A 25,586-nucleotide genomic window follows, 5' to 3' on the forward strand; every position below is an offset into this window, starting at 1 on the left:
GGCTGGAGCACAGCCCTGTGAGGAGCAGCTGAAGGAGCTGGGGGTATGCAGCCTGCAGAAGAGGAGGCTCAGGGCAGAGCTCATTGCTGTCTACAACTACCTGAAGGGAGGCTGTAGCCAGGTGGGGTTGGTCTCTTCTGCCAGGCACCCAGTGACAGAATGAGAAAGCACAGTCTCAAGCAAATGAATATAAGAGAAACTTTCTTCAGCGCTGAGACAAACCATCAGGTTCCATCAACCTGCCCTCTTTGCCTTGTGGGTGAAGTATCACCTCGTTTTGGGAGGTGAGAGAGCAGGGGTTTGTTGCCAGTGGAGACTGGCATAAACCAGAGCAATGAGATTTCCTCTGGGGGAGGAAAGGAGGGTGGAGGGAAGAGGAAGAAGAACCAGAGTTTTGCATTAATCCTCTGAGGGTCTCATTGCCCGGAGTTGCACTTTGTCATTAGCTGAATTGCAGGAGCATCCTGGCACATCAGCCTCCTGCAGGGATTTTTAAACCCTCTGATGGGCACCTGCAAGGTTACACATTAGCAGTGTGGAACAGATTGCTGTTTAGAGAGCTGTGAGTCCCTGTTTCTGAAGTAGTACAACCACCAGTGACGTGCTTCTCTACATGGGTCTGCCCTATGAGAGGTACAGTAATGACACTTCTGTTTGAATCCCCTTTTCACAAAGGCTGGATGAGATGAGGAGTTTTGTTGTGGCCTTGGGTTACAGCTAGAAGAGGCAGCAGGCAGTGGCAAGGTGGAGGTAGCTGTGCTGGAGTGGTGCATCCTACCACAGAACTGAGCTCATTGTGGTCAATTGCATCCTGCCTGGGATTAGAAATGCTAAGGAGTGCAGGACACAGGACACAAAGCAACAGCCACCACAGGCTGGAAAACCTCATCCAACCTGGCCTTGAACACCTTCAGGGAAAGGACATCCACAACCTCCTTGGGCAACCTGTGCCAGTGTCTCCCCAGCCTCACTGTAATGAATTTCTTCCTAACCTTCTGTCTAAACCTGCCCTTTTCCATCTTAAATCCACTGCTCCTTGTTCTATCACTACAAATCCTTACAGTGCTTTCCTATTAAGCTGAGTGTGTCCAACAGGAGCAGGGAGGTGATTGTCCCCTTGCACTCTGCTCTGCTGAGACCAGATCTTGAGTATTCTGTTCAATTTGGGATACCTCAATACAAGAGGGATGTGGAGGTGCTGGAGTCAGTGCAAATGAGGGCAACGAAGTTGGGGAAGGGCCTGAAGAATAAACCTGATGGGAAGCAACTGAGGGAGCTGGGGAGGGTTAGCTTGAAAAAAGAGGAAGCTGAGGGGAGACCTCATCACTGTCTATAGCTACCTGAAAGGACCTTGTGGAGAGGTTGGTGCTGGTCTCCTCTCACAAGTAGTTAGTGATAAAACAAGAGGGGATGGCCTCCAGCTGTGACTGGGAAGGTTTAGACTGGACATTTGGATTTTTTTTTCCCCAGCAAAAGTGGTCAGGGATTGGAATGAGCTGCCCAGGGAGGTGGTGGAGTCACCAACCCAGGATGTGTTTAAAAGTGGTTTGGATGTGTTGCTTGGGGATATGGTTTAGTGTGCACCTTGCAAAGTAGGGTTAATGATATGACTTGGTGATCCTGAGGGGCTTTTCCACCTGGAATGTTTCTGTGATCAGATGCTGCCAGGCACATTCAGCCAGATGCTTTCTACATCCCTGGGGTTGAAATCAAGACCTCTGAAAATGTTATTTCCTCACTGCATTTACTTTCTTAGAAACTTTCTACACTCACATACTTAAAATGCTGGAAGTAAACTAACTCATTTCTTTTTAATTGGTTCCTAGCATAAACCTGTCAGCAGTAAGTAGATATTTGCTTTCTGCTCTGGTTTTCTCTCACTGAGCACAGGCCATGCAGTGCTGTAACTGAATCCCTCCTCCAAGGCACACTCGTAAATCACTGCCTCTTCTTGTGCTTTAAGGCAGTAACCAAGCAGGACCCTGGCTGGATGCTGCCATCCATCACTTGATCTGAACATACGATGCCACCACACCCACCAAGAGGCTTTTCAGAAGGGAATCGCCCATGCAGTTAGACAGCACATCTGCAGGGAATTCCGGCTTGCACAGGCAGGATATCCCCCAGGAGCAAGCATAGGGCTGGGTGATCCCTACACACAATCACAGAATTGTCAGGGTTGGAAGGCATCTCAAGCATCAGCCAATTCCAAACCCCCCTGCCATGGGCAGAGACACCTCACACTAGATCAAGTTGCTCACAGCTACATCCAGCCTGGCCTTAAAGACTTCCAGGGATGAGGCTTCCACCACCTCCCTAGGCAACCTGTTCCAGTGTCTCAGCACCCTCATCACAAAACCACAGAATGTCAGGGGCAGGAAGGGACCTCAGAAGCTCATCCAGTCCAACCCCCCTGCCAGAGCAGGATCAGCTATACCAGATCACACAGGAACACATCCAGACAGGTTTTGAGTATCTCCAGAGAGGGAGCCTTCACAACCCCCTTGGGCAGCCTGTCCCAGTGTTCTGTCACCCTCACAGGGAAAAAAATCCTCCTCATGTTTCCATGAAACTTCCTGTGCCTCAATTTCCACCCATCGCCCCTTGTGCTGGCATTGGGCATCACTGAGCAGAGCCTGGCTCCAGCCTCCTGGCACTCACCTTTATATATTGGAAAACATTGATGAGGTCACCTCTCAGTCTCCTCTTCTCCAAACTCCCAGCCCCAGCTCCCTCAGGCTCTCCTCCTAACAGAGCTGTTCCATTCCCTTCATCATCTTTGTGGCTCTGTGGTGGACTCTCTCAAGAAGTTTTATGTCCCTCTTGAACTGGGGGACCCAGAACTGGACACAGTACTCCAGATGTGGCCTCACCAGGGCAGAGTAGAGGGGCAGGAGAACCTCTCTTGACCTACTAAGCACAGCCCTTTTAATCTGGTGAAGAACTTCTCCCTGCCATGTATGGTAGCTGCAGCAGTGGTCACGTTCCCCATGAAATAGCTGCTTGTCCCCATCCAAAGGGAACTTTGTGGGAGTTCACTTCCTGAGCATCTGTGGTGAACGGTGCTGAGACCGAAGCTCAGTACCGCTGTAGGAGTGTTAGGGGCCTGGGTGCTGCTTCTGTTTTGTTTGCCCTCATTCCTAAAGGAAATCCAACTTTGTAGATTACAGGGCTGAACAAGCCCTCTACACATTTCAATGCATAGCTTGTGAGAGAAAAGAGAATCAGAATTTCTTGAAGAGGAGATAAAAATGGAATAAACCAGCTCCTCCTCTGGATGCTTTTTGGTGTAATAACTGTAAGGCTGAAATCCACCCAAATTTTGTTTCCTTTTTGTACAAATGACTCTCATCTGAGTGCTGATCCTGGGCAAGTTATGCCTACAGAGCTGTCACCATCAAGTGCTGCATGTTGCTGAGCTCCCAGCAGCTCTGTCAGGGCTCAGCTGAGCACATCCATGTTTGCATGCAATCCCCACTCCTCTGGAGGATCTATCTCCAGATCCCAAGTGCAGTGAATCTCTCAGATGACAATCCTCAGTGCAGAGAGGTTTGTCTTTGGAAGACTAAAATTGACACCGATGCAAACATCCTTTCCTCCCTCCTGATATGTGAGGAAGGCCAAGGATGATGCGATGCAAGAGTTGCTTTTGCTGTTTTCGGGTGGTGGTGTAGGGGAAGTGAGATCTGGAGTGATAACCATCATGCTGGGGAATCCCTCCTCTGTGCAGAGCTGGAAAACCTCCATTTTCTCATTTCCTGCCAAGTATCTTACTGAATTTCAGGGAAAGTTGTCTTTGTTCAGGCCCAGCAGAGGATGATGGCTCAGGAAATTAAAGGACATCAGGAGCTAAAGGTGTACAGCAGCAAATTCCTCATTCCTCATCTGATCCCTGCAGGGCAGATGTTAAGGGCTAGGTTTGTAGCTTGGTCATGTTTTGTTTGTTAGCAGAGCAGCTCCAGCCTAACCTGCTGTGTGAAGGACTGGAAGGAGCCCTGCATAGCTGTCCTTGCATGCTTCTTTAGCTCTTGTTGGTGTTTGTGTATTCTTGGAAATGTGTCCTGCCTGGAAATGTGGCAGAGCTTATTTCAGTTCTCTGTGGTCTCCACAGCATTATGTCACCTCCCTGCCAGTTAACCTGGGTCAGATCAGTGATTGGCGTTGGAATGGGCTGTCCAGGGAGATGGTGGAGTCACCATGCTTGGTGGTGGTTTAAAGGAGACTGGATGAAGCACTTAGTGCCATGGCTTAGTTAATTAGGTGTTAGGTGATAGGTTAGACTCGATGATCTTGAAGGTCTTTTCCAACCTGGTTAATTCTGTGCTCACAATCTAGCTCCAAGCAGCACTGAGCAGTTTTGCCTGCAGCTGAGGAGCTGCCCTGATGCCATCTGTAATGACTGCCCTCCGTAAACGCAAGTTAAAGCACCACAGCAGCCACGATAGGAGTTTTGGGTGAGAAGAGGGCTTGTGCTAATTGCAGGGACTTAGTCACAACTTGTTACCTCTGTGCTGGGGACACACTTTCAGAAAGAGCCACGCTCGGACAGACTGGGAGTTGAGAGACAGCCGCAGCCTTCTGCTCCAGGCTCTGAGCACTGCCTCCCCACTAATTGGGTTTAATTTCTTCTTGTGCCTGGTGCTTCTCATGTCACTTCTTATATTCCTTTCCCTTTCTGTGCCTCTTCTGCAGTTGTAAAATCACTCTGCTGGTTGTCTTCTGCAGGTTCTTTGGGATGGGGCTTTTCTGGTGTTGAGTATGCAATGGGCAGTGCAGCATGGCTGCACCTGGGCTGTGGGAGGTCAAGAGAGCCCTAAGTGGCATTTTAGAGCATCACAGACTTTGGACTGTGGGCAGGAAGAGCCTGGAATGCTCATATTACTCCTACAGCACATTCCCTTTGGTAGATTTGAGTCTGTTCTTTCAACCTTGAAACATTGCTGGGTTTCTGTTCTGCAGGGCAGGGAGAGCTGAGCCTGAATGGACTGAACTCAAACTATCTGAGTGCATTGTTACCACAACCTCTGGTTGGAAAGAGGAGTGGAACCCGGGTAAACAGGGGTTAAAAATCATGACAGTACCTAATGTATTCTAAGACCGAGCTTCTCATCTTCTCTCTCTCTTTCTGTCTGTTGCAGGTGGAGCGGGAAATAGCCATCCTGAAGTTGATAGAACACCCTCACGTTTTAAAGCTGCACGATGTTTACGAAAACAAAAAATATTTGTAGGTATTGCTGGCTCTGGCCAGAGGAAAGGGCAAGGGGAGGGGTTGGGAAGAGGGTGGTGTTTCTGAAGGAGTGGAGCAGGCTGTGTTTTCACCCTCAGCTACTGTCCTTGTGAAGGAACACTCCTTGTTTCCGTAGCTTTTCCTCCTTTTCTTCTCTGTACTTTGCTTCTATGCTGTTTCATCTACTTAAAATGGAAGAGCGAGGACAAAGCAACATTTGCTATCAATCAGGAGGGAAGGAGGAAGGTTTGTAGCTGCAAGACCTGGGACCGTTTTGAATGACAGCAGTAACAGTTACAGAGGGTAATTTGGATAACCTCCGTTGGTTAATAGCTCTCATTGAAACCCTCGATGCTCACCAACAGCATTTTAAACTTCGCCCATCAATAACCACTTCGGGTTTTAAGGGCTGCTGAAATCTCCTGGTGGTTCTGCAGTGAAGTAGCAAAGCCTTTCCTTTGTTTCACATCGTTGCCAGTGCCAGGCTTGGATGTTGCCCACAGACAGAGTCATTTTAGCTTGACAGGGTACTAGATGTGTTGAGCCTGTTGTCAAACAAGAAGCCACATTAATCTTGGCACAACAGGCAAAGAAAAAAATCAATGTTCTCCAAATGGGAAAGGGCAACCCAGCAGGGAACTCAGCGTTGTTTGCAGCTTTTTAACAGGTTATTGCAAGTAGAAGAGAGTGGCTGAAAAAAAAAAAACAAACAGACCCAAACTTTAAACTGTTTTTAACCCCCCCAACACCATCCAGTGGTGACCTCTCCTTAATGCCACAACACAAGAAGGCAATGGCTACTCACCCCAAGAAACGTGTTGAATGGAGGTAACAGTCCCTCATGGACTTTTCAGTCAGGCTCATTACTGCAGCAATGAATTCCTGTTCCAAGGAGCAAGCCCTCAGTGCCTAAGGGTTATTCATTGGAGCAGGCAGTAATTTCTTCTGGATTCCCCATCCTCTGTCCTGGCAGAGCTTAACCATCTGCAGTGAAGCACAGCTGCCAGAGCCAGCTCGTGTGGGCACTGGATGAAGGCTGGCTCAGATGGCCTCTGAGCTGTGTGCCAATTGCTCAAGCCTCAGTGGCCTAAATAGTCATGGCTCCATTAAGCCCAGTTTGCCCCAGCTGAGGAGAGAGGCTGAGATCTAACTCATCCTGCTCTGCCTCCACAGAGAATCATGGAATCATGGAGTGCTTTGGCTTGGAAAGGAGTTTTAGAGGTCGTCTAGTCCAGCCCTTCTGTAGTGAGCAGGGCCATAGAGAAGCATAGAATGCTAGAGGTGGGAAGAGACCTTCAGACATCATTGAGTCCAACCTCCCTGCAAAGCAGGACCACTTAGGGCAGGTCACACAGGAACACATCCAGGCAGCTTTTGAAAGTCTCCAGAGAAGAAGACTCCACAACCTCTCTGGGCTCCAGCACCCTCAGTGTAAAGCACTTTTTTCTCATATTGAGATGGAATTTCCTGTGATTGAGTTTATGAACATCTTCAGCTAGAGCAGGATTTTTTTTATATGTTTTTATTTTTACAATTAAAGTATGAAGCAGCTCAGGTGGCTGAGTTTCAATATAAAAAAAAATAGATCTGCAGGACACTCAGAGAGTTTCCAGGATTCAGGAGATACTGAATCACCAAGCTTATGGACCTCAGGCAGGCTAGAAGGCTTCCAAGAGCCAGAGGAAATAGTGTGACTAGACTTTTGATGCTCAGGAGAAAGAAGAGGAGAATGCTTCCACATGTCAGGACAGAATAGACAGTACAGGTTGGGAGGTGATCTGCTGGACAGCAGCTCTGTAGAGAGTGACCTGGGAGTCCTGGTGGCTAACAAGGTATCCATGGCACAGAAGTGTGCTCTTGTGGCCAAGAGGGCCAATGGGATCCTGGTGGGTATTAGGAGGAGTGTATCCAGCAGATCAAGGGATGTTCTCCTTCCCCCCTACTCTGCCCTGCTGAGACCTCATCTTGAGTACTGCCTTCAGTTTTGGGCTCCCCAGTTTAAGAGGGACAGGGAGCTGCTGGAGAGTGTCCAGTGGAGGGCTACGAAGATCATTAGAGGACTGGAGCACTGCCTGATGAGGAGAGGCTGAAGGACCTGGGGCTGTTTAGTCTGGAGAAGAGAAGACTGAGAGGGGATTTAGTCAATGTTAATAAATATCTGTGGGCTGAGGTCAGGAGGGGGGCCAGGCTCAGCTCACTGCTCTCTGGGATAGGACAAGGAGCAATGGATGGATGCTGCAGCACAGGTTCACTTCAACACAAGGGGGAACTTTTTTCCTGTAAGGGTCCCAGAGCACTGGCACAGGCTGCCCAGAGAGGTTGTGGAGTCTCCTTCTCTGGAGACTTTCAAGGCCCATCTGGGTGCATTCCTGTGTGACCTGAGCTAGGTTGTATGGTTCTGCTCCGGCAGGGGGGTTGGACTCGATGATCTCTTTGGGTCACTTCCAACCCCTGACATCCTGTGATCCTGAGAACAGGTTTCCAGCCTTCAGAGTAAACAGAGGAGAGGGATCCCTGTGGCTCAGAAGAAACAAAAGTAGGCTTCTGGGATTCAGAAAAGGATGTAGATTGCCAGGAGTCAGAAATAGGCCTCCTGCACTCTCTCCCCCTTCAGGATTGAGAGGCAGAGCTCTGGGATTCTAAGGGCACCATCTTGGAAGACTTTAGGAGGAACTACAGAAGACTTCTGCATGTGGTGAAGGTGTAGATTTCCAGGGCCCAGGGGGAAACAGGCAATTAGCTCTCCATGACTCTGGTGAAACTGCAGGAGCAAGTCTCCAATGTTCAGGAAGAGAATGAGGTTTTACAGCCACTAGGCTCTCCTTTAGTCCTGGGAAGAGAGGAGGTAGAACAAGTCCCTGAGCTTTCTTTTGGCTCAGAAAGAGGGGGAAATCTTTGTGATCCCTGCTGGTCTGTCTGTTGTGTAACTTAGGTGAGCACACACCAACACACACAGCCGGACAGACGCAGCCCACATGTTGCAGGCAGGTGCAGAGCACTTGAGACAAGCTGCAAATACACAAAGAAAAGCCATGGCCATCATTTGGGAGCAAGGGGATGGATTATACAATTGCTGAAGCTTTCTTCTTGTTCTGAATGCTTGTGAAGCCAGCAGCTCAGCTGAGCTCTCCTTCCTTATCCCAAAAGACTCAGGGACTATTTTGGTCCCTGTGTACCTAGTGCTGAGCACAGCAGGGATGGTCTTACACCAAGAGTTCCACAAACTGCCAGCATTCCTTGGCAGGAAGGTACCTCCCTGCTGAAAATCACCTTGGAAAGGGAAGTATCTCATCTCTTCAGGCTATATCTGGATATCCTGCCTTCTAAAAATGCTGTGCTTCCTGGTGACCATTTAGCCCTTAACAATCACTAAGTGAGCTTTGTGCTGTAGTGTCATAGAATGGGCTGGGTTGGAAGGGACCTCCAAAGGTCGTCCAGCCCAACCTCTCCCTGCAATCAGTAGGGGCATCCTCAGCCTAGAGCAGGTTGCCCAGAGCCCTTTTGAGCCTCACCTTGAATATCTCCAGAAATGGGGCCTCAACCACTATCCTGGGCAACCTGTTCCAGTGTTCCATCACCTTCATAGTCAAGAACTTGGTCCTAAAATCCAACCTGAATCTCTTCTTCTCTAGTTTGAAGCCATTGCCCCTATACTCAGCACTGGTTAGGCCGCACCTTGAATACTGTGACCAGCTCTGGGCCCCTCAATTTAAGAAAGATGCTGAGGTGCTTGAATGTGTCCAGAGAAGGGCATCAAGGCTGGGGAGGGGCCTGGAACACAGCCCTGTGAGGAGAGGCTGAGGGAGCTGGGGGTGTGCAGTCTGCAGCAGAGGAGGCTCAGGGCAGACCTCATTGCTGTCTGCAACTACTTGAAGGGAGGCTGTAGCCAGGTGGGGTTGGTCTTTTCTTCCAGGCACCCAGGGACAGAACAAGAGGACACAGCCTCAAGCTGCAGCAGGGCAGGTTCAGGCTTGATGTTAGGAAGTTCTTCCCAGCAGGAGTGATTGGCTTTGGAATGGGCTGCCTGGGGGAGTGGTGGAGTGCCCATCCCTGAAGGTGCTTAACAGGAGACTGGATGAGGCACTTAGTGCCATGGTTTGGTTAATTAGAAGGTGTTGGGTGATAGATTTGACTTGATGATCTCAAAGGTCTTTTCCAACCTGGTTAATTCTGTGGTTCTGTGACTCTGTAAATAGTCCCTCTCCATCCTTCTTGTAGCCCACTTCAGGTACTGGAAGGCTGCTAATAGTCTCCCTGGAGCCTTCTCTTATCAAGGCTGAACACCCTCAGCTCACACAGCCTGTCCTTGTAGCAGGCCCTGATCATTTTTGTGGTCACCTCTGAACCTGTTCCATCAGGTCCATGTCCTTCTTGTATGGAGGGCTACAGAGCTGGACAAATACGCCAGGTGAAGTGTCACCAGAGCAGAGCAAAGTGGCAGAGTCACCTCTCTGGATCTGCTGGCAAAGCATCTTTTGATGCAGCCCAGGATGTGATTGGCCTTTTGGGCTGCAAGTGCACACTGTCTGCTCGTGTCCTCCAAATCCTTTTCCACAGGGCTGCAGCTCCTTAGCCTGTGAGACTGAGCTGTCTGCATTTCACCACAGTCACTGAATCCCTCTGCTGAGAGATGCTGCTAATTATACTTCATTTTTTATTAGTCACTAGCTTCAGGAAGGGGCACAATGGAGAGCTGCTGCCAAGCCTCCATGTTCACAATTAGAACAGCTGTGGCCTTGGCTACATCTTGAGATGGAAGAGAGCATGGAAGGAGCCAAGTGGTACAAGCATGTAGGGGCTCAGCCCAATCCGTGCCATGCCCACCTAAATTATAACCATACCACAATGTTATCTCAAGCTTTGTACCACCTCATGTGGCCTTGGAACCAAATCTGTATCTTTATAAGCATATAAACCTGATCTGTCTGGTGATGTTAAGAGAGTTCTGCTTTAGTCTTTCACAAAGGAAATAGGCAGTAGTTTGGGCTAATGATACATGAAGGAGAGACCCCACTTGGAGTAGTGTGTCCAGCTCTGGAGCCCTCAACACAAGAAGGACATGAAACTGTTAGAGCAGGTCCCGAGGAAGCCAGGAAGATGATCAGAGGGCAGGAGCACCTCCTCTGTGAGGACAGGCTGATAGAGTTGGGGCTGTTCAGCCTGTGAAAGGGAAGGCTCCAGGGACACCTTAGAGCAGCATTCCAGTGTTTGAAGGGGCTACAGGAGAGATGAGGAGGGACTTTTTAAGGCACAGAGTGACAGAATGGGAGGTGATGGCTTCAAACTGGAAGAAGCTGGATTTAGATTAGGCATTAGGAAGAAATTCTTCCAATGAAGGTGGTGAGGCACTAGAACAGGTTGCCCAGTGAAGCAGTGGTGGCTCCAACCCTGGAAGTGTTCAATGCCAGGTTGGGTGGGGCCATGAGCAAGCTGATCTAGTGCAGGTGCCCTTTCCCATGGTGTGGAGCTTGGAATTAGATGATCTTTGAGGTCACTTCCAACTGAAAACACTGTATGTGCTTTCCCAAGTAATGATTCGTGACCTCTAGTTCTCAGCAGCATCAGAAACAGGATTGCTGTCTGGTTGTGGCAGCCCCTGCCCATCACAAATGCCATCCCAGCAGTGGTGGCAGTGGTGTGGTTTCAGAGGAGCTCACCAGTCAGAGGTGATATTTCAGCAGCCAGAGACTAATCAGGCTGCAGTGCCAGGGAGTATTTCCTCCGTAAATGTTAATTTCACAAATCATGTTTGACTCTGAGTTTATGATTTAATTTGTGACAAGGGGCTTTGCTTGAGCAGATTCCTAATGCCACCATGAATCAAATCCTTTTTCCACAGTTTATTTAACACTGAAAATGAGGGTTTTTTTAAAAAGAAAATAATAATAATCAACATCAGTTAGCTTGTGTGTGTTAGCCTAGCAGTCAGTTTTGGTTAGTTCTGGTGGCTTTTGAACAAGATGCTTGGAGAGATGGAGAGAACTCTGAGCTCTCAGACTTCCAGCTCTTCATCCTGCACTTTCACAGAGTCACAGAATCACAGAATTAACCAGGTTGGAAAAGACCTTTGAGATCATCAGGTCAAATCTATCACCCAACACCTTCTAATTAACTAAACCATGGCACTAAGTGCCTCATCCAGTCTCCTGTTAAGCACCTTCAGGGATGGGCACTCCACCACTCCCCCAGGCAGCCCATTCCAAAGCCAATCACTCTTGCTGGGAAGAACTTCCTAACATCAAGCCTGAACCTGCCCTGCTGCAGCTTGAGGCTGTGTCCTCTTGTTCTGTCCCTGGGTGCCTGGAAGAAAAGACCAACCCCACCTGGCTACAGCCTCCCTTCAAGTAGTTGCAGACAGCAATGAGGTCTGCCCTGACCCTCCTCTGCTGCAGGCTGCACACCCCCAGCTCCCTCAGCCTCTCCTCACAGGGCTGTGTTCCAGGCCCCTCCCCAGCCTTGATGCCCTTCTCTGGACACATTCAAGCACCTCAGCATCTTTCTTAAATTGAGGGGCCCAGAGCTGGACACAGTATTCAAGGTGTGGCCTAAACAGTGCTGAGTACAGGGAAAGAAGGACTTCCCAGGTCCTGCTTTGAGTGTAGCAACTGGAGAGGAAGACAGGGGTCAGGCACTGTTACAGACACTGCAGTGACAATAAGCAGGAGGTTCTCACTAGCAGGCTTGCTGAGGATTAAGTAAGAGGAACCATGCAAGGCCCAGTCCTGCAGTCCTTCATCAGGGAAGTGCATGACTTAGAGTTTTCCTAGGAAACAATCTTGGGCTTTATTTTTAAGTCTTGGAAGTGTTTATTTACTGGGGCTTGGTCTCTGCTCCCTAGTAATAAATGATAGGATGAGAGGAAATAGCCTCAAGTTGCACCAGAGGAGGTTTAGTTTGGATATTAGAAGAAACTTCTTCACTGAAAGGATTCTCAAAGACTGGCACAGACTCCACATGGAAGTGGTTAAATCCCCCTCCCTGTAAGTGTTTAAAGGACATGGAGATCACAGAATCATAGAATCATGGAGTGGCCTGGGCTGGAAGGGACCTCTAGAGGTCATCTAGTCCAGCCCCTGCCCAGTCATCAGGGACATCCCCACTAGACCAGGTCCTAATAAGGAACTTGATCTTGTGGTATTGAGGGACATGGGTTAGCAGTGACTTACTAGAGTTAGCACATGGCTGGACTGGATGATCTTAGAGGTCTTTTCCAGCCAAAGCAATTCTGTGTTTCTGCTGCAGTACATTCAGATTTCCTTTTGATCTCAGAAAAGCAGTTCAGTTGTCCCCCTGTTGGAGAAGCTCTTAGCATGGCAGCCTCAAGTCCTTAGCCAGTCCCCAGGCGCTGGATTTTCCCTGTCCAAAGGGAACAAAGCTGACTGCAGGACTCTCAACAGGGCTGGCATTACCTATTTGAGCTCCTTTGAGTAGCTTTTAAGTTGAAATTATTGGAGGGTGGTTAAGTAGTAGAAATGAGGTATAATAAAGATATTGTAGGACCACTCCATGGCCTTTGCTTCCAGAGTGTTCACACTAGTGTTTCTTGTTTCCCTTTCTCCCAGTGTCTGTACAGTTCTGTACATTTCTATTTATAGATGCATACAGATTGTTGTACATAGATGAATAGAATCACAGAATTGTTTTGGTTGGAAGAGACCTTTAAGGTCCTCAAGTCAAACCATTAACCCAATCAAATCTTCCCATTTAAGAGACCACATTTTCTGAGAGCTTTTATTTTGCATCCTTTTGTTCCACTTGTTCAGCAGATTACCCAAGCATCTCCTTTGAGGGAGGGGGTGGATATCACAGTACTGTTCTCTGAAGTGCACTCTGCTCTTTTTGAAGCCCAGCAAGTCTCTTTCTTATCATTCTGCAGTTGCAGTGTTGCCACTGGGCAAATGCCCAAGGCTCACTGCAAGGAACACAGCACAGCACCTCCTCATTTCAGAGGTGAAGGTGCTTCCCAGTGAGCCAGATAACACAATTAAAGCATCCTCCTACCCATGCACAGCTCACAGTTCTGGCTCCTACAGGACAAGCAGACAGCAGGAATCCAAGCCTTACAGCTCTGATAGTGTCTGCAGAGGCATTCACACTGCCAGGCCTCTCCCACAGGGTTTTCCTGTAATTTTGATTATTTTTGTTGAATCAATCTTGTGCCAGAAGACACAAGAAAGACTAAAAAGGATTCAGCATCTTCTGTTCCTCATAGCCCGGGGTTTTGGCATTTGATCCATCTGAAGGGAATCCCAGAATCCTAGCATGATGAGAGTTGGAAGGGACCTCTAGGAGTCATCCAGCCCAAGCCCCCAGCTAAAGCACAGACACCCACAGCAGCTTGTCCAGGAGCACGATGGCCAGGGCAGGTTGGAAGCTCTCCAGAGAAGGAGACTCCACAACCTCTCTGGGCAGCCTGCTCCAGACTTCCAGCACTCTCAAACAAACGTTTTTCCTTAAGCTTAGGTGGAACCTCCTGAGTTCCAGTTCATGCCCATTGCCTCTTGTTCTGTCACTGGGCATGACTGACAAGAGTCTAGCTCCATCCTCTTGCCCCTGACCCTTTAGCTCGTGTTGGGCATTGCTCAGATCCCCTCTGGAGCTGCTCTTCTCCAGGCTCAACAGCCCCAGGGCTCTCATCCTTTGCTCCTCACAGAGCTGCTTCAGGCCCCTCAGCATCTCTGTAACCTCTGCTGGACTGTTCCAGTAGTTCCCTCTCTCTTTTGAACTGGGGAGCTCAGAGCTGGACCCTGTACTCTTATGTGTGACTTCACTAGGGCAGAGTAGAGGGGCAGAAACTTCCTCAGCCTGTTGGCCACACTCTATGCAGCCAAATTTGTCTAAAGGCAGAAGGAGGGCTTAGAATATTGGAGCAGCTCCAAGGGCTGAGTGCTGAAAATTAATGTCATTGTAGATATGCTTGTTGGTAGTTTGGTTGTGATGTGTGAGATACTGAGGATGCAGGAAAAGAGAACAAACCAGGATTAAAAGACAGAATGATATTCCATCCCAGCTCTGGTTATAATTAAGAGCAATTTTCATAACCAGCTATTTTAACCATTTTTTATAGCTTCTTTTTTCTTGGAAAAGCCCTTTAGGATCATCAAGTCCAGCCTTTATTTAACTCTACCAAGTCTGGTGTTAAACTGTGTGCCTTAGCACCACATCTCTGCTGCTTTTCTTCTGCCCTTGGCTCATTTTAGCACTGTCAGGAGTCTGAAGTGTGTGGAGCCAAAGGAAAGGAACAAAGGGAATGGAACAAAGCTAGAAATGGGGAGATTCAGGCTGGATGTTAGGAAGAAGTTCTGCATCATGAGGATGGTGAGACCCTGGAACAGGTTGTCCAGGAAGGTGGTCAAAGCCCTGTCTCTGGAGGTGTTTAAGGCCAGGCTGGATGAGGCTGTGGGCAGCCTGATCTAGTGTGAGGTGTCCCTGCCCATGGCAGGGGAGTTGGAACTGGCTGATCCTTGTGATCCCTTCCAAACCTGACTGATTCTATGGTTCTGTGATTCTCTGAGTCTGTGAAAGCCAGGTGGCTCAGGAGCGGGGCCAGGGCATGTAAGGCTTTGAGTCAAGGGTAAGGCTGGAGACCAGGAGCTGGCAACAGGCCAGGAGAAAGGGAGGACATACTGTGGTGAGGGCAAGAGTCACCACTTGCAATAGAGTGCCAGCCTGGCACGAAGCAGGGCTGGCACAGAGGTGACGGTGATGGCTAATGCTGCACCCTGTGCACCATGCTCTGCATAAGCTCTATCCAAATGCCTGTCTGTGTCCTCTGCTCACTGCCTGATGTCTCCTTGCATACCCAGGCAGGCTGTGGTGCTGGGCTTGGGAGAAACCCAACCCATCTTGGAGCAGTTCTGTGCTGTGAGCAAAGCTCTCAGGGAGATGCAGCTCCAGAGCCACTGTGTCCTTGCATCCTTAATTGTTGAAAAATAATTCTGAGCTGCCAGAGGACTCAAGAAAGACAAAAAAGGATTCAGCATCTTTTGTTATTTGTAGCCCAGGGCTTTGGCATTTGATCCATCTGCATACCAGGCAGGCTGTGGTGCTGGGCTTGGGAGAAACCCAGCCCATCATAGAGCAGTTCTGTGCCATGGGCAAAGCTCCCATGGAGATGCAGCTCCAGAGCCACTGTGTCCTTGCATCCTTGATTGCTCTTTGGCAGGCACTGTTGTGTGTGTCTGGGCCCTTGCTGTTAAAGGAAATCCCACTTAGCTCTGAAGAATAAACCCCAGAATTGTATGGTCACTGGCAGAAGGGCAGCAGTGAGCTGATGTGTGCTGCTTCAACTCTGCCCACCCTGTGCTGAGGATCTCTCTGGCTGGATCCATTCCATATCATGTGTCCAAAGAGGATGGCTGCTGCAGTGCCTTGACATGCACAACTACACACAGTGAAAGCACTGCTCAAAACACCTTTCAACCCTGATAAATCAAAGGTGCAGAGCACAGCAGCACCATCTCCTGCTACCTCTTTCTTCCCCACAAGTTCCAACCTGCTCAAACCTAACGAGCAAGCAAAATCTGCATTCAGACAGGCATTGAAGGGTTAAAATTGTCTTCTGGACAAAAACAAACCCTAACTTGTGCACATTTCCATGCAGGCAAGGGAAAAAAACCCCAAAACCAAAACAAAAAACATAGAGTTCTTGGTCTGGTGCCAAATTAGGGTTTAAAAATTCATGCCCACCATAAGAATTTATATAACTTGTGAATAATTTATAGGCTGCACCAATAACAAGAGGCTTAATATCTGATGGAGCTTATTTAATCAATAGAAAACAGTGGAGAGAAGAAGCTGTCAAAGAGCTTCCACACTTCAGTCTAGGTTGGTTAGCATTTAACCTCTTCCCTGCTGCACCTAGGTTCATCTTTATATGTGGAGGGATAGTTTGCAAGTAGCATGGACAAGGGATCATCAGGACTTCTTTTTCCTAGAGGACTTTCTCCATCAGTCAGGCATTCCAGTCAGATCTCTTTCTGGTTCACCAGAGCATTGGAATGTAATGAGTTTCCCAGCTCTCAGGTGAAAGGGTCAAAAGGAGCAGTTAGTTCTTGTGACTGATCTGCCGGAGAGGTGTGGGTTACTGTGAGATGCTTCAGAGCTCATCAGGATTGGTGACAGTGCTGAGCACAGGCTATCTGTGTGTGGTTCTGTGGCCAAATCTGAAGGGGTTTGTACAGATGTGAGCACTAATTAATATATGGAGAGAAGAGGACTCTAGGTCATAGAACCCCAGCATGCTGGGGATTGGAGGAGACCTCTGGAAATCTTCCAGCCCAAGTGCCCTACTAAAGCCCAAGCACCTACTAAAGCAGCCCTACTGCAGCCCTACTACCCACAGCATCTTGCCCATGAGCACAATGGCTGGGGGGTGCTGGAATCTCTCCAGAGAAGAAGACACTACATCCTCTCTCAGCAGCCTGCTCTGGGCCTCCAGCACCCTCAAACAAAAGTTTTTTTCTTAAGCCTAGGTGGAACCTTCTGGATTCCAGTTCATGCCCATTGCTCCTTGTCCTGTCTCTGGGCACCACTGACAAGAGTCTGGCTTCATCCTCTTGCCCCTGACCCTTTAGCTCTTGCTGAGCATTGCTCAGATCCCCTCTGGAGCTGCTCTTCTCCAGACTCAGCAGCCTCAGGGCTTTCAGCCTTTGCCCTTCACAGAGCTGCTCCAGGACTCTCAGCATCTCTGTAACCTCTGCTGGATTCTCTCCAGTAGTTCCCTGTACTCTCTGTGTGACCTCACTAAGGCAGAGTAGAGGGGCAGAACCTTCCTCAACCTGTTGGCCACGCTCTATGCACCCAAATTTGTCCAAGCCCCCTGCTAAAGCAGCTTGCCCAGAATCACAATGCCCAGGTGAGTTTAGAATCTCTCCAGAGAAGGAGACTGCACAACCTCTCTGGGCACCTTGCTCCAGGGCTCCAGCACCCTCACACTGTGAATCTGCTCCTTTTGTTGCACTCCTTCTCTGGAGGTCCTGTGGGACTGCCTTGTCTCAAAGAGAGCTCTGAAGATTACTCTTCAAAGCTCCTGAGCAGTTGGCTAAAGGCAGCCTTTAATAAATTGTCCACCAGATGGGCAGGGAGAATCATCACCACAAGTGTCCTTGCTGTTTTAAGTGATGTCTTCACAGGATTGTATCACAGAGGCAGTCTGGTCACAGAGAAGATGTTGCTGTGCTGGCCCTGGACAAGAATGGGACAAACAGTGCACAGGGACATGGTTTAGTGGTGACCTGGCTGGGTTAACAGTTGGACTTCATAACCTTAAGGGTCTTTTCCAACCAAAATGATTCTGAAATTTAAACCCAGAGCCTACACCCTGGTGGATTTAGAATCCAAACCACAAAGCAGCTGTTGGAAAGCCTGTGATGGGGAAGTCCAAGCTGTTGTCAAGCATCACAGCCAAGAACAGTCTTCAGGAAGGAGATGAAAAATAATGATGGTGTAGCTCTGTCGTTAACAGTGGTGCTCTTCCAAGTGTAGGGAGGATGTTGTGGGAGCACAGAGTGGTTTGCCTGGATATTTAACTGCTGAATGGTGAAACCATTCCAAGCCTGGTTGGATAGGGCCTTGGGCAGCCTGCTCTAGTGGCAGGTGTCCCTGCTGACTGCAGGAGGCGACTGGACTGTAAAGGTCCCTTGCAACCCAAACCATTCTATGATTCTATGATTTGATGTCTTAGCTTGAAGCAGGGACATGAGCTATCTTGTGGACCTTAGTGTCTTTGTGAAGCAGCCTCTTAAAAAACATCTAGAAAACAAGCAACTGAGACTTGATTTTTAACACTTGGCCTCATGCTGAGTTTCAGAAGCCTAATGCTGTCTCTTGCTTTTCCATTGCCCTAGCAAGCAGAGAGGAAATTGGTGGTGAGAACAGCACATAGGAGGAGGTACAAGGGCCCACATATACTAATCCCAACTCTGACACTGGGTAACTGTAACCCTGGACATGTCACTTTACTTAGAATCATAGAATCACAGAATCAGTCAGGGTTGGAAGGGACCACAAGGATCATCTAGTTCCAACTCCCCTGCCATGGGCAGGGACACCTCACACTAGATCAGGCTACCTAGAGCCTCATCCAGCCTGGCCTTAAACACCTCCAGGGATGAGGCTTTGACCACCTCCCTGGGCAACATGTTCCAGGTTCTCACTACCCTCATGGTTGACAGTTCCCTATCAGAAAAGAACAGAAGGTTGGTAATTGTAATGCTTCTCTGGTCTGCAGTGCAAGGATTAGAAGAGCTGATGTGTGTCCAGAGCATCAGAGATGGGAGAGCTAAGTGCTCTTACAGAGCCTTTTGTCCTGATACAGCTCCTCTCTGTATTATCACAGCAGATAGTGTGCATGCTGCCAGACAGAGCCTGAGTCTTCCCTTTCCTTCAGCCTCCCTGCAGTGGCTGTTACAGAGCAGAATTTCCTCTGACTGATGCTGTTGATGTTACATAGTCAGGATTGAGGAAAAAAAAACCTCCTCATTCAATACTAAGTCACTTTTGGTCTCCAGATGCAGTAGAAGACTTCTGGTTACTGTCCTGGAACTTTAAGAATGCTCTCAGTGGGAGAGGTAGCACTGTAGTCAGGTGAGAAATTGTCATAACTGGGAAAGATGAAAGCAGAAACTCAGGAAAATGCCTTAGTGTTTCTCTTCCCCCACAGGCTGTGTCTTATTTCCCTTCTGCTTGCTTCTTCAAGAGCTGGCACCAGCAGGCTGCCAGTCCTGTGGCCCTTTGCTGAAGTAAAGGATTTTAGATGCTGCTGCAGACTCAGGGGATCTGGGTTCCCTTCTATGCCAGAGGTTCAGAGAAGATGTAGTGTCTGTATGCCTGGAATAATGCTCTTTCTATCCTTTGCTGTCTCTGTTTGGCTTTTCAGAGTGTGTATTCTCTCTCTGATGGAGTCATTCAGCCCCACTCACACACAGACAGACAGATGGATGGACACAGCTAGAGAGCCTTTAGTGGGGCCTGGGTGAGCTGAGCAGTGAGGGAACTGGCACAGCACTTGGAGATGCTTAAACCCCTCCTGTTAGGCTGTCTGGGAATACTGGGTCCAATTCTGGTGCCCTCAGCACAAGAAAGAGTGGGTCCGAAGGAGGCCATGAAGATGAGCAGAGGGCTGCAGCACCTCCTCTGTAGCAACAGGCTGCAAGAGTTGGGGTTGTTCAGCTTGGAGAACAGATGGCTCTGGGCACACCTTAGAGCAGCCTTCCAGTACCTGAAGGGGCTACAGGAGAGCTGGGGAGGGACTTTTTACAAGGAGTTGTAGTGATAGGATGAGAGGGAATGGATTGAAGTTTGAGGAGGGAAGATGTAGAATGGAGATTAGGAAGAAGTTCTTTACAGTGAGAGTGGAGATACACTAGAAAAGATTGCCCAGTGAGGCTGTAGATGTCCCCTCCCTGGAGGTGTTCAGGGCCACGTTGGATGATTGGGAAGTGTCCCTGCGCATGGCAGGGGGGGTTGGAACTAGGTTATCTTTAAGGTCTCTTTCAACCCAAACCATTCCATTAGTCTATGAAAGGAAGTGTTCAGGGCCACGTTGGATGAGTGGAAAGTGTCCCTGCCCATGGCAGGGGGTTTTGGAACTAGGTTATCTTTAAGGTCCCTTCCAACCCAAACCATTCCATTAGTCTATGAAAGGAGGTGTTCAGGGCCACGTTGGATGAGTGGAAAGTGTCCCTGCCCATGGCAGGGGGTTTTGGAACTAGGTTATCTTTAAGGTCTCTTCCAACCCAAACCATTCCATTAGTCTATGAAAGGTGCACTGCTGCTGTGCCATGTAACATGCCAGTAGAACATGGGCTTGCACAGGGACTGAGGCAGGTGCTGAATCATGCCCTCGTTTAATCCCAGCTCTCCTAGTTGGGAGCTATCCTAACAACCTCCACATCACACTGGAGGGAATAAGGAATCAGCTGCAAATGCAAACACAGAGACCCCAGCTGCAGCATCCCCACCTAGCCCCCATGGCACACTCCCTGCAGCATTTCTTCCTCACTCCTGGCCGCCAGGGAATGCCTTTGTCGTCCTTCTCACTCCCGTCACGTTGAGGCCTTTGTCAGATCAGAATACATCGTGGCTGCACTGCTCTGTGTCCCTTGACTTGTCACAAGCACAAATCTTTTCCCCAGTGTTCTCCCCCTGTTCATTTCCTTTATTGTATCTCATGCTTCTCGGTGGCAAGCAAGAAAAACTACCCAAGCCAGAAACCAAATGAACAACCTTGTAAATGCTTCCCTGTCTTTCAATTTGTTTTATTTTTCATACAACGTGTCAGTGCCTTTTCTTTTCTTTTTGTTTTCCCTTTTTTTTTTTGGTGTGTGTGTGGAGTGTTTTTAATAAGATGAAGTTGATGAAAATAAATTGCTTTGCAGTTCCTGCTGTGGGTGACAGAAATGCTTGGGTCTGTAATTTTCCGAACCCGTGCGTTTGGAAGCTGTGCAGAGGGTGTTCTGCAGTCAGCTCTCTGAAACACCTCCCAGCAAAGGCAGCAGCCAGCAGTTGGGTTTGGGATTGGGGTTTTTTTTGGGGGGAAGGGGCAAGATGCACTGCTGGATGCAGCTTCAGCTGGGCACAGTGAAAGAGAGTGCTGTCAGTGAGGATTTTAGGATTGATTCTGTGCCAGGCCAGACTCTGCCCGATGGGGTGGTTAAGCCAGGTCTGTCTCTGGTATGAGAGGGAGAATGGGTTAGACAGCAAAGCCTCTTACCAGACAAGGCTTAGCAAGTGAGGGATGAGACTTGAAAATGTAGACTCCACACTGCACTCAACTTTCTTCTCAGTGGTTCAAGGTCCTGTTCAAAAAATGCAATGTGGATGAAGAGTGGACTCGATGATCTCTTTGGGTCCCTTCCAAACCCTAACATCCTAAGAGTGATCTCCAGTTAACCAAAGGGTACTTAGCTGACTGACAGCTGGTTATCTCTTCTGAGAGAGGAGATAACCTACATATTCCAAAAGTGAGGTGCATGTCAAGATTTTTGTCTCTTTATCACTCATTTTAATGAAGAAAATTATTACCATGTTTATTGTAACCATTTCTGTTTTGACCAAAAAAAAATGCATAAGATACCATTTTAATTCCCTGAAGTTTAGCATTTCACTTTGTTGTCCACTGGAGACAACAAAGTGGAATGGAGAAAGTCCAGGGAGGTTTGAAGCTATCCTCTTGCCACCAGAAGTCTGTTGCTGAGCCTATGTTAGCTTTGGTTTATTTTTAAATGGCTCAGGTGATGATGTTCCTGCCACTGTGCTGGGCTGCCTTTCATTACCCTGCTTACAACAAGGTGAGCCATCCATGGCAAATCTTTTCCCTCCAGGAGATTCTCTCCCTTCTCTCTGTGACTGCCAGCAGTTCTGTGGGAGGTCTGGGACTGCTTCTTGCTCCCAGGTCCCTGTTGTGCTGCACTGATTCACTTGGTGTCACATTTATCACGTGAGATGCAATGCAAAACAGCTCCTCCAGCAAATCACTGCTCCTCAGCAGCAAAGGAGACGAAGAACCACCAGTGAGAGTCTGGTGGAGGCCACAAAGTTGCTGAGGGACCTGGAGCATCTCTGTGAAGAGCAAAGGCTGAGAGTGCTGGGGCTGTTGAGCCTGGAGAAGAGCAGCCCCAGAGGGGATCTGAGCAATGCTCAGAAAGAGCTAAAGAGTGGGAGGCAAGAGACTGGGGGCAGACTCTTGTCAGTGATGCCCAGGGACAGGACAAGGGGTAACAGACATGGACTGGAACCCAGGAGGTTCCACCTAAGCTTAAGGAAGGACTTCTGTGGTGTGGGGGTGCTGGAGGCCTGGTGAAGGCTGCCCAGAGAGGTTGTGGAGTCTTCTTCTCTAGGGAGTTTCCAAACCCACCTGGCTATTGCACTCCTGGGCAAGCTGCTGTGAGTGTCCTGCTTTAGCAGGGAGCTTGGACTGGATGATCTCCAGAGATCCCTTCCGACTGCTAGTCTGTAACTCTGTGATTCATGGAAAAGCCGAAGCCCTTAGGTAGGCTGCACACGTGCAGTCCTTTTTATCTTTTCTCATCATCTGAGCTATTCACCTAATTTTTGTTTTCATTCCCTCTAGTTTGTTGACATCTTCCTGGTTCTCAGGTCTCCATGGCAGAAGAGTGTGTGAGTGCAGCTTGGCACAGGAACTTTCAGCTTGGTTGAGGGACCTGAGCTTTCCTAGCACGCACTCTTACTCTGCCATAGCTTTAAGAGCTGCTGTGAAAGCTAAACTCTGATTATTGTCTCCTTCCCCCTCCTGGTCTTCTGAGTGATTTTGGGCTTCTGGATTCTCTCTTACTGTTATATGGAGCAGTGAATCCAGCTGTGGCATGGCTGAAGCTTGCAGTACTCATATTACAAATACTAATCACTCCTGAGTTGAAAATTCTGATTCTTTTTCACTGTTCCTCCCAGAAGTGTTCTCCTTGATTGCATGTAAATAGAGATGTTTGCATGTGGCTGTCTGAGGGGCTGGATGTGATGATGTGCTTACAGAATGCTGCTTTGTTGTTTCCTAGGTATTTGGTGCTAGAACATGTGTCAGGTGGGGAGCTCTTCGACTATCTGGTAAAAAAGGGAAGATTGACACCAAAAGAAGCCAGGAAGTTCTTCCGACAAATCATCTCTGCTTTAGACTTCTGCCATAGTCATTCAATATGGTGAGTAGCAGCCATTTCCAGTGGGAGTTACCTGTGGTGGGAAAATATGGGATGAGGTGTGGCTATTTCTTGATACGCTGAGTTCCTGTTGAGTAATCCATACTGCAAACTCTAAACACTGTGTGAAAGAACATGTTCTTTCCTGTGAGTGTAGTGGAACTCTGGAATGAGTTGCCCAGGGAGGTGGTTGAGGTCCCACCCCTGGAGATATTAAAGGATGAGGGTCAAGAGGGCTCTGGGCAGTCTGATTTAGTTGTGGATGTCCCTGCCTGCTGCAGAGGAGGTTGGACTGGATGACCTTTGGAGGTGCCTTCCAACCCAGACCAATCTATGTTTCTGTGAAAGTGCTGATGTAGTTTTCACTCTTGGCCACCCGTGAGTCAGTCCACCAGCCACAGACAGACTTGTCATGGAGAGGATTGTCCAGCATGGAGGAGAATTCATTCACAGGGAGTGCTTTAACCAGGCAAACCGAAACCACTAAGGAAAAGCAGCTGAATTTCCATCATTCCTGGGGCACTCACTGACAACTGAGAATTACATACACTATGTCAAAATGAATCCCTGAAGAAACTTGGGACAATTACAAACGCAGCAAAGTAATTTTATGGTTTCCTTCAGGTTTTGACAACCTGCTGGCTTTTGGCAACCTTCACTGAGTCCCTTCTGGGCATTTGAGCCACTGTTGCCTTTAATTTCCTTTCCAGTAGGGAAGAATTTCCTTGATCTGACTTCTATTGATACCCACTAACTCCATCATGTGATTGAAGCATCAAGTGTGGTTCAACCTGTGCTTTTAAGTGGTGTTTGAAATTGGACCTGTTTCTCCTTCATCTTACAGAATCATAGAATCAGTCAGGGTTGGAAGGGACCACAAGGATCATCCAATTCCAACCCCCCTGCCATGGGCAGGGACACCTCACAGTAGAGAAGGCTACCTAGAGCCTCATCCAGCCTGGCCTTAAACACCTCCAGGGATGAGGCTTCCACCCCCTCCCTGGGCAACCCATTCCAGGTTCTCACCACCCTCATGGTGAAGAACTTCCTCCTAACATCCAGTCTGAATCTACCCATTTCTAGCTTTGTTCCATTCCCCCTGGTCCTATCACTACCTGACAGGCTAAAAAGTCTTCAGCAAGCTGAAGTAATCTGAATTACACTAAAATCAACTTGCTATGATCAGCCTGAGCAGAGTGGCTATGTAGCTTCTGCCTCATCCCTGCCTCCTTGTTTCTCAATAAGGCAGCTCCTGGCAGTTAGATCAGCTGAGGGTGACCATTTGCATTATGTCTGCATGGCTGCTTCTCCATAGCCACAGCCAGCTGTAGATATCTCCCCCTCCACGAGGCCAGGGACCACTGATGGATACCGCAGTAGCTGGATTTGCATAATCACTTCTCAATAACCCAACAGAGATTTTTTGTACCCCCACTTTTGTGCTGAGAACTCACAAACCAGACACCCCTAGCAAAAACGGACACCTGCCTGTTTAACTTGCTCTTCTAACCCTCTCCCTCTGCATCTCTGACTCACTTCAGCAGGAAACATTCATCTGAGAGACAGAAAGGGAAATAAGAGCCTTTTTGGAAGCATGTTAAGAAGAGCACACTGTTAGCAGAGGAGGCAGTAGAGAGGTGGTGGATCTGGGTGAGAAGGTCCTGAGGACAATCCCTACCTGGCACAGACAGGGTTACAGTAGTCAGTTACATTCCCAGAGGAGCCCAGGGCAGGCCGCATACCTTAACTAGAGGATCTAAGTTTTCTCTGCTGACAGAAAGCTCTGACAGGTTTTATTCTGCAAATTCCACAGTTTTTCCTCCCTGCTAATCAACTGGGTTGAATGATCATGACCTTCTTATGATCAGCATAATCCTTGGTAGGTTGTGCACCCTGGTTGATTGCATGCATGCGTCTTTCTGTTCCCTACTGGGCTTAACACTTGGAGTTTCAATCCACAGTGACTCAAAAATGTTGAAGTCCAACTGAAGAGAGATTATTTATTCTTCCAAATGAATATTCCAGGGAAATATGAATGTTCCAGATAAATATGAGTCTCCTTTGGGATAGAAATTCCTTTGGAAGTCTGCATATTATACACACACATCCATGTCCTTTGGGCTAGTGGTGGGTACCTCTTGGTGTGGCTGACTGTACACCATGAGTGTGGCTCATGGTGAGACACAGACAAGCACTTCTGCAGCTTTAACAGCATGTGGAGTTTCCAAGGCAGAGTCTTTGTCTCTCTTGAGGAATCCATTTTCCTTTGTTAAACAGATTGGGTTGTAAGCAGTAGTCTTGTTTAGAAGTAAATCCCCTCTCTCCTTGCCAGCTCCCACTCAACTAGCATCTAGTGCTGAGTAAGTTAGCAGTAAATCCCAACTTCTCCCTCCTCCAGGTCATGCTGAGGCTTATGTTAGGCTCTGTGCTGTATTCTGGACAGTTATCACCAGACCCTTCTTGACAATCAGAGCATGCATGAATATCAGTGTGTGTGTGCGTGGAGACGTTAATGTGCTTTCCTAAGCAATGAAGCCTGACCTTGTCCTGTCGTGGGGCAGTGAAATGACAAATCATCTCATCAGCCAGGTTATCCAGTTATGACCACGCTGAAAAATGACACCTTCTGCTTTGCTTAATGACTAAATGTGGGTGCCTGTAACCTCCTGGCAGAAGAGATTGATAGCCTGGTGTCCCCAGCGCCA

The 25,586-nt window shown here is 48.4% G+C and overlaps 1 protein-coding gene across 16 annotated transcripts in view; it reads left to right on the top strand.

The window, feature by feature from the left end:
* The window catches only part of BRSK2 (BR serine/threonine kinase 2), a 392,408-nt gene that overhangs the window by 255,459 nt on the left and 111,363 nt on the right, over positions 1–25,586 (top strand). For all 16 annotated transcript variants that reach the window (XR_010306690.1, XM_064163149.1, XM_064163151.1 and 13 more), the window contains exons 5-6: positions 5,139–5,224; positions 22,744–22,884. Coding sequence is in view for 15 of the 16 variants with exons in the window: in XM_064163149.1 (XP_064019219.1) it covers positions 5,139–5,224; positions 22,744–22,884 (227 nt within the window). In the remaining variant the exon portion in view is untranslated. The remainder of the gene's footprint in view (positions 1–5,138; positions 5,225–22,743; positions 22,885–25,586) is intronic.

This window comes from Pogoniulus pusillus, chromosome 24 (genome assembly GCF_015220805.1).
Source record: "Pogoniulus pusillus isolate bPogPus1 chromosome 24, bPogPus1.pri, whole genome shotgun sequence".
In the NCBI taxonomy this organism is placed as follows: Eukaryota; Metazoa; Chordata; class Aves; order Piciformes; family Lybiidae; genus Pogoniulus; species Pogoniulus pusillus.